Here is a 16625-nt window from a genome sequence, read left to right as displayed (position 1 = left end):
CCGTCGTCGCAGAAGATGCCGATGTCGTCGACGGCGGTCTGTTCAGCTCCTTCGACGTCGATCGTAGACGCCGCTTCTCCCCAGAGCCCTGGGGAGATGGCGAACAGACCGTAGTCATCCCCCTCAACGCCGCCGTCGACGCCCTCGACGGGGAGTGGGGACGCTTGCTGGTCTTCCTGCCCCTGGGGAGCCCCCCAGAGGCCTCAGCATGGGCAGAATCAGCCCCTCCAGACCCACCTCGTGCCTTCAGCCTTCTGTCCTCCAGGACCTGGAGCCTGATCTTCTTCCTCTCTCTCAGGGTCCTGGCTGAAAAAGAGCGGCAGATCTCACACTCCTCAGGCACGTGGGACTGGGGAAGGCAGACGATGCACACCCTGTGTGTGTCTGACTTAGCCTTTTTTCTTCCACAATCAGGACACTTGTCGAACAAGCCAGTCATTCTGATAACACTAGAAGGAAAAAGGACTTTCTAACACTTGCAAAGTAACAAATAACCCTCGAAAGGGAGAGCTCAATGCTCCAGGGTCCTGCTAGCAGGAGCCGGAAAAAAGAACTGAAAGTAAAAGGGACCTGCTGTGCATTCTGGGATACTGGGAAAGTTCTGGAAATCTGGAAAGTTTTCTTAAAGGCACAGTATCCTGTTCCCAGCCACATAATGGCAGCCTATGGGGCTTGTCTGTCCATTCCTTCCTCTCTATCATTCCAGACGCTTTTGCTGGTAGAGGCAGGGTTTTTTCCTGTGTGGAGAAAAGCTGGACAGGCAGTGCTGTTTGTGGATGTTGGTGGAATTCTAGTTGAAGTACTGGACAGTGTAGCCTGTGGGTATAGGCTGCATTATCTGTCTTTAAATTAAATTCTCTCTTAAAGGTGGATGCAGGTCTGCATGATTTGACACCTTGAGAGATTATTTTTTATTGCTCCGGGGTCCACGCACATGGGCGGGACTATTCACTAGATTATGACTATACACAGAGATCCCCTACTACAGAATGAAATTTACCTGCTGGGCTTTCAAGACAGACTTCTATCATTCTCGCTATGACTGCCTCTGCTTGCTTGTTCTGGTGGTTAAATATACATAGAAGAATTTTACGGAGTTGTCAAGCCCCACGCTGCCATCTTCATTGGCCTAAAAAGCTCAATCTGCCCTTTCAATATACTGACTTCAGTCAGACATAACATGCCACTAGATATCTACACATCAGAGAAACCTAGCCCTCTCTTGTGATTGTGAGATTTCAGTAAAGACAGAATAGATTCTGGATATGGAGTGGGATAAAGTGCTTAAGAAACATACAGGCATTTATGTACAACGGTACCTCTGGAGCAAATCACTTGATAAAAAAGACTTAAATATCCAATCCAAACCTTTTTTTGGATTTCTTTTTCTCCTTTTCAGCTGATTCTTCAAAGGTTTTGCCATGTTCCTTATCTGCAAGACATATCACAGAGTAATCTAAACATTTCCAAATGGCTTTCTTTTTACTTTTTAAAAAAGAAGCAGTGAATAGTTAAATGAGATGTGAGCATTTGTTATTAGATAATCTGTTAACTTAAACAATACTACTAACACTAAACTGAACTTGTAAAGAAAAGCATATTTCCAGTGAATTCTATAAGCTTACCTTTCAGCAATGCTGGCAGGAGGCCGAGAAGCATAGACATTAGGTGACCAATCTTTTACACTTTTGAGTTCTTTTGCAGAAACCAGAGATGCATATAAGTTTCACTTAGGGTCATTGAAAAGTTATTACAAAGGTTGCAGCTTTCCCTGCAAACTTTAGAGTTTTTCAAGGCCACATCTGCCAACAGGAGAAGCTGCCACTGCAAATAGATGAGCAAGGGACACCCTCCACCCCCATCACGTGGGGTTTTATTACCTACGCAGATTATTTCTGCGGTCTGTGTTTTTACGAATTATTGCACTCAACCCCTTCCAGCATACTTAATGAGATTAAGCGTATTATTCCGAATAAAAGGTAACTAACTCTGGAACTGCCTCTCAAGGGTCTTGTAGCGCTACCTCTCAGAGTATGCATCTCCCATCTGTCTTAGTTCTGCTCTGAACTATCATTGCTCCCAACTTGGGATCAGCATCTTCTGCCACTTCAACTACTTCCTGTAGATGTGCGAGCCCTATTCGCAACACAGAGGACACTCATCTGGGGTACACTACCCATTCACCAATACGGGCCTATCAAGACAAGGGTCAAGATTAGATTTTTATGTAAATTTAGACACCAAACTGAAAAAGATCCATCAGAGGGTTCCTGGAGATAGAGCATTTACAAGGTATAGTAAATCAACGTGTTTTAGTTAAAAAGCATTCAACGAATATGACACTTAGAAACTTTTCAAGAAACATTTGGGTAGGTATCAATGCGGTTACTTAGTTACTTTACGTGACCAACTACGGCAGACAGTCAGTCAGGGGGCCCAGCAAGGTCCACAGAAACAGTTACCTCTCCAGGAAAAGCAGTATTCAATTTAGTTCCAGGGTCAGGGGCTCCTTGTCAGTGACATCTATGAAGTGGTCCTGATGCAAGGGAAACAGGATGCTGTGCAGTCAACAGGGGACTTCCTGAGGTTATTCCTCGATCCACAGACTTGGTGAGGCGATCGTGGCCACAGAGTCTAACGTCCCTTGAAGTCTTCTCAAGCTCGGAAGAAGTCCCGTCGCCACTGGGCTATCAGTCACCCGGAATAGGAATATGCTACTTACCAGTATGCATCTGTTCTTGGCATGTAGAGCTGCGGATCTACACACTTGTGCATAGATCGCCATCTGGTGTTGGGCCCGGATGTTTGCAGTTTGGTTTTCCTCTTGGAAAGTCTTTGGAAGTCACGAGGTTGGCGACTCCTCCTTTGGATCGTATTGTGCATGGGCTTCGGCTCCATCCTCAGATTGTTTTTCGCCAGCAGGGAAAGATGGAGCGTAGTAATAACAGTTAAGAGGCCCATGTGTGTGGTATCTAAATAAGATAAACTGGAACAGATACAGGTAGCCGGGGAGGCGGGTGGGCGTGTGTAGATCTGCAGCTCTACATGCCAAGAACAGATGCATACTGGTAAGTAGCATATTCCGTTCGAGGCATATGAGCTGCAGATTACACACTTGTGCATAGATTATATAGCAGTACCCAACCTTAGCGGCGACCACCCGTATCTGTTGCAGTGGTTTGAAATAATGTTTTGAGTACAGCCTGGCCCACACTAGCTTGTTGCTTAGTGTGCACATCTACACAATAGTGTTTAGTGAAAGTGGGCGGTGTTGACCATGTAGCTGCTTTGCAGATATCATCTAAGGGGATGTTCCCTAAGAATGCCATGGAAGCCCCTATTTTACGTGTAGAATGGGCTTTAGGGGGAACGGATAGCGTTTGTTTTGCTTTATGGTAGCAAATTTGAATGCATTTGACAATCCACCTAGCTATCCCTGCTTTGGAGATGGGGCTGCCTTTGTGTGGTGGAGAGAAAGATACAAACAGTTGTTTGGTCTTACGGAAAGGTTGTGTTCTCTCGATGTAGTAGAGTAAGGCTCGTTTGACATCTAGTGTGTGAAGAACTCTTTCTGCAACGGTCTGTGGTTGCGAGAAGAATACTGGTAGTTCTACAGATTGGTTTAGGTGAAAGGGAGAAATGACTTTAGGGAGGAATTTTGGGTTGGTACGGAGAACAACCTTGTTATGGTACATTTGTAGAAAGGGTTCTTGAATGGTAAGTGCTTGTATCTCACTGACCCTTCTGAGGGAAGTGATGGCTACAAGAAAGGCGGTTTTCCATGTTAAGAATTGAAGTTCACATTTGTATAGTGGTTCGAAGGGAGGTCCCATTAGTCTTGTGAGAACGATATTTAGGTTCCACACAGGTGAGGGTGGCACTCTGGGGGGAATTATTCTTTTAAGGCCTTCCATGAAGGCTTTAATGGCAGGTACTCTAAAGAGTGATAGATGTTGCCTGTTTTGTAGGTAAGCTGCTATGGCTGCGAGGTGTAGTTGAATGGACGTATAGGCTAGAATGTACCTATGTAGGTGGAGTAAGTAGCCTATGATATGTTTAATGGACACGTCCAGGGGATTGAATGTGTTGTCATGACAATAGACAACAAAGCGTTTCCACTTGGCGGCGTAGCACGCTCTAGTGGTAGGTCGTCTAGCTTCTCTGAAGACGTTCATTCAGTCAGGGTGAAGATTTCGGTACCCGAACTCTAGGATTTCAGGAGCCAGATCGCAAGGTTGAGCTGAGCTGGGTCCGGGTGTTTGATCTCTCCATGGTTCTGGGTTAAGAGGTGTGGAGAGAGGTGTAATTTTTGGTGCGGTACTACAGATAGTTCCAGCAGTGTGGTGTACCACGGTTGTCTGGCCCAAGTTGGAGCTACTAATATTAGTACGAGGGAGTGTTGTTGTAGTTTGAGCACCACTAGTGGAATGAGTGGGAGAGGCGGAAAAGCGTACGCAAATATGCCTGACCAGTTCATCCATATCGCATTGCCTTTGGACAATGGGTGTGGGTATCTGGCGGCGAAGCTTGGGCATTTGGTGTTTTCGTGGGTGGCGAAGAGGTCTATCTGAGAACTTGCGGGTGAAGCTCCCATTCGTGGATTTGTTGTGTTTGTCTGCTGAGCAGATCTGCCATAGTGTTTTGGACTCCTGGGACATGTTGGGCTAGGAGAAAGATTTTCTGGGGTATGGCCCATCTCCATATGCTCTGTGCTAGTTGAGAGAGCTGTGGAGAGTGTGTCCCACCTTGTTTTTTAATATAATACATGGCTGTCATGTTGTCTGTGCGGATTAGGACTGCCTTGCCTGAAATCTGTGTTTGAAAAGATTTTAGGGCTAAGAAGATTGCTAGTAACTCCAGATGGTTGATATGGAGTAACTTCTGTTGAGGTGTCCATTTGCCCTGCATGTTGAGATGTAATAGATGAGCTCCCCAGCCGGAGAGAGATGCGTCCGTTGTCAGTACTATCTGAGGAACCAGGTCTAGGAACGGTCGACCTTTGGAAAGGTTTGTGGTGTTCCACCACTGCAGAGAGCGATGGGTGCGACCGTCTACCAACACCAGATATGTTAATTGACCCTGGGCCTGGTTCCATTGGCGCGCTAAGCACTCTTGGAGAAGACGCATCTGGAGTCTTGCGTGGGGTACTATGAAGATGTAAGAGACCATCATCCCTATTAGTTCCGAGCTGGAAGGGAGTGTTATGCTATGAATTTTGCATGTAGAGCCTGAATGCTTGCAATCCTGGCAGGATTGGGGTAGGCGAGCGCTTTTGAGGTGTCTATGGTGGCACGGAGATATTGTTTGACGTGGGATGGTTGTAGATGGGACTTTTCGTGGTTTAACGTGAAGCCTAGCTGGTGAAGTAGTTGGATAGTGGTGGACGTGTGTTGTACACACTGATTGTATGAGCTGGCTTTTATCAGCCAGTCGTCTAGGTATGGGAAGACATGAATGTGTTGTCTTCGCAGATGTGCTGCCACCACTGCTAGGCACTTGGTGAATACTCGTGGTGCTGTTGTGACTCCGAACGGGAGCACTTTGAATTGGTAGTGTTGTCCGTCCACTACAAATCTGAGGTACTTCCTGTGAGCGTTGTGCACTGGAATGTGGAAATACGCGTCTTTTAGGTCCAAAGTGGTGAGGAAGTCGTTTTGGGAGAGCAGCGGAAGTACCTGCTGAAGCGTTACCATGTGAAAATGGTCTGAGTGTATGTATCTGTTTAGGGGCCGGAGGTCTAGGATGGGCCGTAGAGTCTCATCCCTTTTTGGTATGAGAAAATATAGGGAGTAAACCCCCATATTTTGTTGGTTAGTAGGAACGTGTTCTATTGCCTTTTTGTGCAGGAGGGAGATTACTTCCTGCTTTAGTAACATTAGATGTTCTTGTGACATTGGGCGTTGTCTGGGTGGAATGTTTGGGGGGGTAGATATTAGTTCTAGGCAGTATCCTGACCGAATTATTTGTGTTACCCATTTGTCTGAGGTGATGGTAGCCCAGACAGGAAGGAAATTTTGGAGTCTGCCCCCGACCGGAGTAGGATGGTCTGGGGGAAGCGGAGGAAAGTCATTGGGTAGGTGGTGTGGCAGAGCGGGCGGTGTTTGTTTTGCCTCTGCCTTTGTTATTGTTACCCCTGTAGCCGCCTCTTTGGTAACCCCTTGTAAAGGTGGACTGAGTAGGGGATTTATATGAAGTGCAAGCGGTGTCTGAGGAGTAGCCTCTGGATGTGCTCCGAAAGGAAGAGCAGCGAACGGAGCGTCTGGGAGGGTGTGATTGCAAGGCTCCCATAGATTTTGCCGTGTCAGTGTCCTTTTTCATTTTTTCTAGGGCCTCATCCACTTTTGGGCCAAACAGATGTTCCTGGTCAAAGGGATGGTTGAGGATGGAGGCTTGTACCTTCGGTTTAAAACCTGAGATCCTTAGCCAGGCATGGCGACGGAGGAGGACACTAGTATTGATGGCCCTGGAGGCTGTGTCTGCTGCGTCTAGGGCACAACGTATGGAGGTATTAGTAATGGTTTTGCCCTCCTGAATTAGTTTTTTGGCCCTAGCTTTATATTTATCAGGGAGATGGCTTCCAATTCGTCATAATGGGCCCTGTCATACCTGGCTAGTAGCGCTTGTGTGTTGGCGATACGCCATATATTGGCAGCTTGGGATGCAGTACGCTTGCCTGATGCGTCCAAGAGTTTAGACTCTGTCAGGTGGTGGTGCTTCGCCTGACGCCTGGGAGTTGGCCCTTTTACGTGCGGTGGATACTACCAGAGAATCTAGTGGCGCTGGCCCTTTGATGTAAGAGGGATCTGTAGGGGCGGATTTATATTTCTTCTCAATGCGCGGGTTAATGACCCTGGCTCTGACTGGGTCCTTAAAGACCTCTGGCGTATGCTTTATAACTCCTTTGAGCATAGGCAATATGGAGACGGCCCTATGTGTGGTGTCAAATGTATCGAATAGGAAATCTTCCTCCACGGGGTCGGTAGATAGATCTACCCCGTGATAGTGTGCTGCCCTTTGCAGTAGATGGTTGAACCCCAATGAGTCTTCTGGTGGAGAAGGTCTGAAGGGTAAAGATCGTCCTGTGGGATGTTAGGGATATCAGGGATATTATAATCGTCCCATGGGTCTGGGGATCCTGTGGGGGTGGGGTCCCCTGTAGGTAGATCTTGGGGCACATCTCCTATGTCATCATATGGATCCCCCTGATCATCATCATCCGGAGATGGGGTTGGGCAATGATGAGGTTGGGGTGGAGAAGGCGGAGGAGGTGGAGGAGGAGAAGGTGGAGGGGGTGGAGGAGGTGGGGAAGGTATTCTGAAAGGGGAGGTAGCAGAGTCCTTCCTCTTTGGAGGTGGAGGCGGAGCAGGTTTCTCCAGTTGTCTCTTTTTGTTAGAGAGCATTAAATGTTCTGTTTTAGGATCCTTGGTTAATGTTTTTTGTAAGGGATCCGGTGTAAAGAGTTCTGGTGAGGTTGGTTGGTCCGTCGACGCCGAAGACGTCGGGGCCGTTGGTTTCTTAGGTTTATCTGTGCCGGTTCGTTGTTTGGAACCATGCTTAGGAAACTCCGGTTGTTTGGTTGGTGCTGAGATGGATTTCGGCTTCGAAGTGTCGGTGGCCTTGTGTGCTTTGGTCGGTACCGAAGATGGTGTCGGTACCGAAGAGCTGGGTTTCGACCCGAGTGTTTCGGTGCGGGGCTCGGTGTCGGGATGGAAGCCGGTTTCTTTTTCGGTGCCGAAGAGTGTTTATCGGCACCGACGGTGGGCTGGCTCGAGCCCGAGCCACCGGAAGGCTTACTTGGCTTCTTTACCAGGCCCGAAGGTGCGGTGTGGGAAGCAGTGTCTTTGGTCTTGCCTAGGCCCGAAGGCGTGACCGAAACCTTTTTCGGTGCCGGCGAGGGTGTGGGAGGGGTAGATCAGTACTCACGACCCTCTGTGCCGGAGTGATGTCCTCCACATCTGAGTCGTCGGCTTCGGAGGCACTGACTAGTCCCTCGTCGGTGTGATGCTGTTCTGGAGCATCGACGCCTTCGCTGAAGATGTCGTCCGGAATCGTCGTCGAGGAGTCTGCCATGGTTCTTCTGGCTCTTCGGTCCCGAATAGTCTTTTTGGACCGGAAGGACTTGCACGCCGGACAGTCTCGAGCCTCGTGTTCAGGGGAGAGGCAGAGATTGCATACCTCGTGGAGATCGGTGTGGGGGAATTTGGACCCACATCGAGGGCACTTTTTAAATGGAGTCCTTTCCATTAGCCAGGACCGGAGCTTGGATAGGCCCGAAGACCGCCGTCAGCGACTGGAACCGAAGGTCTGTGCCGATGAGAAGGCGCGTCGAGCGGGGAGATCACGATCGAAACAATACCGCGAATTGGGGTGAGGATTGCACGTCGATCGTCGAACTGGAAGCTGTTCGGAACCGGAGCGCGAAGATTACATCCGAGCCCAATGGCGGAAAAAAACAATCGGAGGATGGAGCCGAAGCCCATGCGCAATACGATCCAAAGGAGGAGTCACCAACCTCGTGACTTCCTAAGACTTTCCAAGAGGAAAAACAAACTGCAAACATCCGGGCCCAACACCAGATGGCGATCTCTGCACAAGTGTGTAATCTGCAGCTCATATGCCTCGAACACTGTTTTTCTGCTTTTGATGGTAATTTGCCTCCTGGGCGCCCTGGCTGCACTCTGACGACTCTCCCGGGTCCAGCAGACTCAGGAGCAACTTTTGAGCATTGGGTCTTGGCCCCTTGGGCTGCATGGAGGTGAGCAATGGTGATTCGGGAATCTGGGCTACTTACTCGACCCAGCAGGCTTCTTCAACTGTTGTGGCCCTGTGCTGCAAACAGGAGGTCAGCCAAATACCTGTTGGAGTCTCTTGCTTCTACTGGGCTCAGGGGTCTACATCTCCATGAGCAGAACACAGCAGGCACAGTCTCTTCTCCTTTGTTAGCCACCAGGTATAGCAGGTGCAGTCCATGTCCCTGCCGCCTCTCTTTGCCGGGTCCTTGGTGCAACACAACAGTCCTTCTGTGATCCTCTTCTCCAACGAGATCTGAGTTCTGGTGCTAGGAGTGCCCTTTTTATTCCCAGAAATCGACCGCAGGGGAGGTAGCAGTCACTAGTCAGGTTCCTCCCTCCTGATGACTATTTCTTGCAAAGTGTGGCATCTAGATATCCCAGAAGTCTCTATTCTACCCATTCTCAAGATGGCAGAACCCCTCTTTTGTCATATGGAGCTCGCTAGCCCAACCCAGTGGTGTGGCTACCAAGGAGGCTACACAGCTGCGGTGCTTTCCTTAGGGCGTCACCCTACTGACATTTTTGCCCCTCTGTCCCCCATATTAATCATGAATACGTTTTTTAATTGGTAAAACATGTGTACACTTTTTTTTGTATCTGCCCGTGGCACTCGACAATCAGCTGAGTTAGGAAGCCAGTGCACAATGATGCGGGCTGGAGGGGGATGGGACTTAATAATGTTGACAGCAGAGCAGACACAATGCTCAGAGCATCATGGTCCAAAGTGAGCACGTCGGGCTCGACGGCTGCCTTTCTCTGGCCAGCTCGGCATACGCACTATAGGACTCTCCACCTGCTCAATTAGTGAGCCGGTTGGGGGGGGGGGGGGTTGGGGGGGGAAACAGCTGGATTCCCCCCTGTACCCTAAAAAGTGGTGAGGTTGCCTGCCCGAGCCAATCCTGATGCTCTCATGCTGTGTTGGTAACATGACAGCATGGGAGCAGTGTATTGACTGGCTGAGGCGGTAACTAGGCTTATGATGCAGTGTCTACATGTGAGGCTGCACAGGGCGGGACCCGGCTAGTGTCCACAGAGCATGACATGACCAATCACTGTTTGGCTTTATTGTTAAACCGTGCAGTGATTGGCCATTTTCTGCCCTTGTAGCCCTGCCCAGCCCATCTTCTCTCTCTCGCTTCCCTCTTTGCGGGTGTTAGAGTTGGCACTGCACACAAAGGTCAGGGAGCCCCATGGTAGACTAAGAGGAGCGAGAGTGAGACCACCAGACCTACCATCGTCCTGACCTCGTCTCGTGGCCTCCTTGGGTGCTACACTGTTTCAGCACTGACCACTTTTGCCTGGAGTCTCTCTCCGAAGTGGGACACACACAGTCACATCTCGACATGTGTCTTCTATTGTTGTTCAGTTGAGTAACTACACAATTTGGTTAGCCATTTTCCCAATGTAACTTGCTGTTCAGCTGCCTCCTCCCCGCCGCGTGCTACTGTCTTTCACCGCAGTCTTTGGCTGTGCCACCACGCTGGCGCTGTTACTGACTGTGTTCAGTAGTTGTACTTGTTGACTAGAGTAGTTGTTGCTGTGCTAGGGAGAAAGTCAGAAACTAGAGAGAACAGCTGAGATGACTGCGGGATGGGTGGTGGTGCATGCAACGCATACATGCCTTCACATAACTTTTGTATGGAAGTTTCAGTTTGGGCCCGAATAGTTCTAAATCTAGCCCTTGCCCTATTTGGGACGGATATGTTAGTTTGGTTTTACTCACTTTACATGTATCTGTTAGTACATGACAGTCATTAATATCGGTTACTTGTCACAAACATGTGCTTATGTGACATATCTAAATACAAAATGCACACTCCTGGTCTCCGATGCAGTGCACCGCACATACACATATAATGTGTGCTGAAACACACATGCATAAAAAGCACACGCACAGAACAGATTTGGGCCCAGCAGAAATGCACAAATGTACTTAAGGCACACACACAACACACTCATTAATCCAGTAAAACTGTTGCGCACAAAGCACACAGGCGGGGTCTGACCAGGCAGATATGCACAGTGTGTCCCCAGTGGCACCTATTGTATTGATACACACGTGGAGTAAATGCATACACTGTTACAGAGAGCTCAGATGTTATGCAATTGATAAAGCATAGCCTCCTCCAATAGCAGCCCAGCGAGTCAAGATTTAGATTCCGGCAGAAATAATTAAAAAAAAGAAAAGTATTATATAGAAAAAGGTGTAAAGTCAAACATTATAGATTGCTGTTAAGAGGCACCCACGCTTACACTGCCTTCCACATACACATGCAGAGGAATTGTACAAATGACTGTGGTTTTTTAAAGTTCTATGTAGCGCAATCCACTCCGAGCGATCTCAGAGTGCTAGTCTGGGCTTTGCCTTCTTTTGCTCCATTCTTCTGTGATGTACCTGGTCGTCATGCACACTGATTGTTTATTTAGGTATTATTATATAGCGCGATTTGTTAATGTATTTATTAGTGCATTTTTTTTGTACCGGCGGACAATATCAAAAGGTTCCAAAATGCTTTACTGTAGAAATAGGTCATCACGTAAGACACATTATTACATTATCCTAAGATGTTGCTACACTGAAATAAAGTAAAGACATAAGAGTGTAGTATAAATTGCAGCAGTCATAGTATTTGTATAACTGTCGGATGTGGTCTGCCGACAAATGTTTAGTTACTTACGGGTAATCTTCATTACCCCGATTAAGGTCCTCCTCGTCCCAGTCCTTACAATGTGAGGCGGTCCTGCCTCACGACAGGCTTATACAAAACGCTAGTGTTTTCTTTATTTCCCTTATATAAGCCCCTCCCACCCACCGCTATGCCTGTTATCAACAAGTCCAGACACAAACACAGTGGGAGGGAGGGAACAGTACCGGGACGAGGAGGATCTTAATTGGGGTAATGAAGATTACAGGTAAGTAACGAAGCATTAACACCTCATATGTCCTCCTCGTCCCAGTCCTTACAATGTGAGGACCTCACAAGCAGAAAACAAGAAGAAAAACGCAAGACACCAGGGATCCATGCAAAAGTACAAAACATTTAATCAAACAAATGATTAAGACACAGCCAACAGCAAAATTGTCCACAGATGCATGCAAAATATCAAGGCAATAATGCCGGACAAATGTATGATGGGACTGCCAAGTAGACGCAATACAAATCTCCTGGATAGAAACCCCCGCCGCCTCAGGCCAGTAAGTGGACGCAGAACACGTCGAAAGTCCCTGCAACTGAGCCCGAGGAGGTAGACCCACAGACTTATAGGAGTGACAGACCACCAAACGCACCCACCGATTTAAGGTGGAAGTAGATACCTTCTTCCCCTTGACCACACCCCCACAGGAGACAAACAGGGCAGGAGGAAGATGAAACCCAAGGGTACACTGGAGGTAAACCTGAAGGGTCCTGCAAAAATCCAAGGCAGAGGGAACAAGCACAACAATCTCCAGGCAAATCAGGAATAATCACCTCCTGCTGTAAATGGAATTTGGAGGAGACCTTAGGGAGAAAAGCCAGGTCAAGCCGCAAAACCACACTGTACTGCAAGAACTGCAAGTAAGGAAAGGATATAAGCAAAGCACCCAACTCACCCAACCGCCTAGAGGAGGTGATGGCCAACAGAAACCCCTCCTTAGCAGACAACCACAACAAATCAGCTTCCAACAACGGTTCAAAAGGGGGCAACTGCAGACCCCTCAAAACAGTCGGCAAATCCCAAGAACGCACAATGAAAGGAGCAACCGGACAATAAAGCCAAAAACTCTGCAGAAGCTGACTCACCAAAGGAGCAATACCCTCCAAGGAGGTCCCCAGACCTCTACATGTACGAACCGCAGCCCAGTGAGCAGACAAAGTAGAAGGGGAAAGATCTTTCAAAAACCCATCTCGAAGAAAATCAAGAATAGAGGCCGGATCCCCAACCAGAGGATCGACACCATGAGATGAGCACCAAGAGACAAAAGAACCCTAATGCTTAACATAGCTCTTAAGGGTAGAAGGCCTACACGACTGCTGGATATCACAGTCCACCAAAGAAGAACAACCCAAAGATTCCAACGTCAACCCTTCAAGAGCCAGGCAGTCAGATTTAATCAATAAAGACGAGACAAATACAGAAGAGGAAACTGAAGTGGAGATGGAACCACGAGAAGCCAGACAAACCTGCTCCTGGCCAGGTGCACCAGCAGCGGAAACCAAAGGCGGCAAGGCCAAAAAGGAGCAATCAAGAGCACAGACACTCTCTCTCCCCGAATCTTCTGCAGCACCCTTGGGAGGAGGGGATTTGGAGGGGAGGCATACAGAAGGCCAGAGGGTCAAGGAATTCAGAGGGCATCCACCGCCCAAGCCTGAGGACAAATCACCTCGGAACAGAACAGAGGGAGAAGAGAGTTGTGAGGGGAAGCAAAAAGATCGATCCAGGGAGGCCCGAACCGAAGACAACGGTCCCGGAACTGAACCAAGGATGGAAAGTTGTGGCTCAAGCTGTCCGCATGAAAGTTCAGGCGCCCCTGAATGTAAACAGCCCTCAACACCAACAAGTGAGACTCTGTCTAGGCACAAATCATGGAAGCCAGCAGATTCAGAGACACGCACCAGGTTCTCCTCTAGTGGGTTAAGTAACAGTGAGCCACCTGATTGTCGTTACAAACCAACAGATTTGCCCCTTGGAGAGAAACCTGAAAGAACAGCATTGCCTGCCAAATGACCCGTCAACTCCCGCCATACTGCTGGACGGGCACTGTCCGCCCGAGACCACTGACCCTTGTCCTCCAAAGACCCCAATGTGGCCCCCAGCCCAAAAGACTGGCGTCCGTTGTTAACAAGAGGGGAGGAGGAAGCTGAAAACGCACCCCTTTCTTCAGATTGGGAGAGCAAAGCCAACAGTCCAAATCCTGAACCAGCGGGATTTATCGGACCGGCTGCGGTGCTGACATACAGAATGGCTAAATACTATTAAAGAGTATTTTAATAACTACTTTGAATCCGCATGGCGGCGGAGCTGTGACAGAGATGTTTGACCCGAAAGAGAGCAGTGAGAGCCTCGGGAGCTGCGGGACGCGGAGGAGCCCCGAGGGACCCCGGACGCGAGGCCAACCCCGACCCCGCGGCTGTTGATTCTTCCGCCGCATCCTGGGAAGCTTCTTGAGTAAGAGGAGAAGCGCTCGCTGTCCCTGTAGGAGCCGAGAAAACCAGAGACACAGCGGAGGACTTTCGAAGAACCTCCGGAAAGGGAGCCGGACCCCCTCCGGTACCGCAGACAAGCCAGCTACACTCCTGGAGGAGTGTGGCTTCCAGAGGTACGTGCATGCGTACGTGGTTGGTTTTTAAAAAGGGAGCACGACTGAAAGCAAGCCGCTTTGCACAAGTGGAGAGGAAGGAGGGTCGCTCCGAGAGTCCTCGATTGGGGATTCAAGTTCACACGGTGGCGGTAAAGGTGCTTTTTCCTCACTCCTTTCCCTGAAGGCTGCTAGTAAAGCAGGAGTATATGCTGAAACCCATTTTTTCTTTCTTTTCTTTGTTTAATCGGCCACGTATGGTTCTCCGCCGCACGGATTCCACAGAGAGGAAGTGAGAGAGGGAAAAAGAGGATCTGAATACTGGCTGTTCCTTACCTCTGACGAAGTCCGGGACAAGGGCGGGATCGTTTGTGACCATTAGTGGCCGGGCCACCCCCCTTGGATTCACACAAACTGATATCTCCACCTGTGTCCTCTAGTGACTACTGTTTAAATCGTATTGAGATTGTCAAAGTATGGGGAAGAACACTCCTTTATCATCTGTACCATCTGCACCAGCCCCAAAACATAAGCCAACCTTAAATCCTCCACTACCCAGTTTGACAGCAATAGATCGAATGCTGCAGAAAACAATAGGGGTGGTGGCAAACGCTATAGAGCACACCGAACGACGCCTCTCGCTTCCAGCTGGGTCCCTTTCCACTTTGCCCTCTACTAATACTTCAATGCTTACCATAAACTGCCAAAACTCTATGATAACACCTTCGTTTGTTGCACTTCCCGGGATATATAACTTTCCAACAACTCAAGATATTCGCTCAAGAATGAGCAATGCATCTGACGGGTCTTTGTTTTTATCAACTAGGTTATCAATTTCCCCCAATTGTTTCCTTAACGAGCCCATCCCTGACCCCCAGCCAGAGGACTTAATAACTATTGGGAATCATGAATTACCACCAAGTCCAATCCTGATCTCTCCCACCCCCCCAGAGTGCTAACAATGTTGGCCCGCGAGTAACTACTGGAGGGCAGCAGGCCAGGAATAAGACGAAACGCTTAAATATTCATGGTCCAGAGGCTAAAAAACCAAAGGGGACTACAGGGGGTTCCAGGAAAAATAAAATTGTTGCGAAAGCCATCGCACCGAAAGGGAAAAACCCTGTTAACAGCGTGCCAATAACATCGACCACAGCAACCAAGGATGTTGGGTCTCACGCTGTAAATAACGAAAAGTCTACTAACCTTCTGTTACTTTCATCCACTCCCCCGCTTAACGAGGGAATCATGGATAAAATAGAAACCCTCATGAAATCTTTAATAGTTCCCCTCGTGGAAAGGGTAAAGTGTCTAGGGGAAAAATTAGACAAGCTGGAGCAATTATTGAAGAACAGCTCGATCATAAAGCTTACTGGTCAACAATTCTCCGACATATCACAACAAACCGGCCCCAGTATTGCTACCCAGCTACCATCTAATTCAAGGTCTCAAGATTCTCAGACATCGAAGTCCAAAGAAACCAAGGGTAGCCCCATGCAGAGGGCCTTGAGGAACCCAGAAGAAGTTAGTAAGATCACCGGGGGGGGGGGGGGCACTTTAGGAATGGCTCCTGAACACGCTGAACACACGGGTCGGGTGAATAATAACTCTTGCGCACCAAAGGCTTTTTTCCCACCATCTAGTTCAGAGAGGCAGTACACACACATCAACCTACCTCCACCATCTCTGCCATACACAGTAGTCCTAGTTGGCGTTCCGGAACTGCCCCAAGGAAAAGTAGAGTCCTTTCCTGAATTAAGAAATAAAGTCGTTTATTGGCTGAATAACAACAGACCACTCCCGTCAGATTTATCCGCACAAATATTATTTGCCAGAAGGATAAACTGGCTGGGGCATAGGAGAAAGGATTTCCCAGGGCACTGTATCATCGTCAACTTTGGGGACAGGCGGGTAGTCCACCACATATGTAATCGGTCCTTTATGTTCGGCGAGAGTAAAATTCTTACTAAGGATTTGAGTTTTTTCTATCCTCAATATTTTTCTTGCCAATCTTCTATGAGCCAAAGGGATCCCATATACTCGGATCTGGAAGAGAGAAGGGGTATTAGATATAATATCCCAATCTCTAACCACTTCGACGTACTCTCCAAATTGGAAAGGGTGGACTGACTTCAGTATGGGGACTTTTGTACAAGTAGTACCACTAACTTACTAACTTCCCCAAGGAAAAAATTTCCCATGACACACGATGACGCAACCAACCAAGAGTTCCCTGCAAATATTGGGAAGGTCAGGTTGCAGGAGGAAATCATGGGATCGTCTGTTGATCCCGTGTTAGCTAAGGACGACCCAGTATTGAAGATTTTATTCTGGAATGTGGCAGGGCTTCGTGCAAAGGTTGCAAATAGCGCCTGGTCAGACTTCGTCCATGACTTTGGCATTTTATGCCTACAAGAAACTTGGGAGCTATTAGAACTGCATATCGAGGGTTATAAAACATTTTTCTCTCCAGCCTTACCAACCTCCTCTGGTAGAGCCAAGGGTGGATTAACTATCTTTGTATCAAACATTCTCCAATTTACAAGTATAGTCCCTAT

The 16625-nt window shown here is 48.4% G+C and overlaps 1 protein-coding gene across 8 annotated transcripts in view; it reads right to left on the bottom strand.

Moving 5' to 3' along the window:
* Positions 1-16625, bottom strand: part of PARP4 (poly(ADP-ribose) polymerase family member 4) — a 2159601-nt gene that overhangs the window by 1932102 nt on the left and 210874 nt on the right. For all 8 annotated transcript variants that reach the window (XM_085621544.1, XM_085621545.1, XM_085621546.1 and 5 more), the window contains exon 5: positions 1369-1432. In XM_085621544.1, coding sequence (XP_085477670.1) covers positions 1369-1432 — 64 coding nt within the window. The remainder of the gene's footprint in view (positions 1-1368; positions 1433-16625) is intronic.

The sequence above is a fragment of the Triturus cristatus genome, chromosome 8, assembly GCF_964204655.1.
Source record: "Triturus cristatus chromosome 8, aTriCri1.1, whole genome shotgun sequence".
Classification (NCBI taxonomy): Eukaryota; Metazoa; Chordata; class Amphibia; order Caudata; family Salamandridae; genus Triturus; species Triturus cristatus.
The sequence above is the reverse complement of the archived record's forward strand: the minus strand, read 5'-3'. Positions and strand labels throughout refer to the sequence as shown.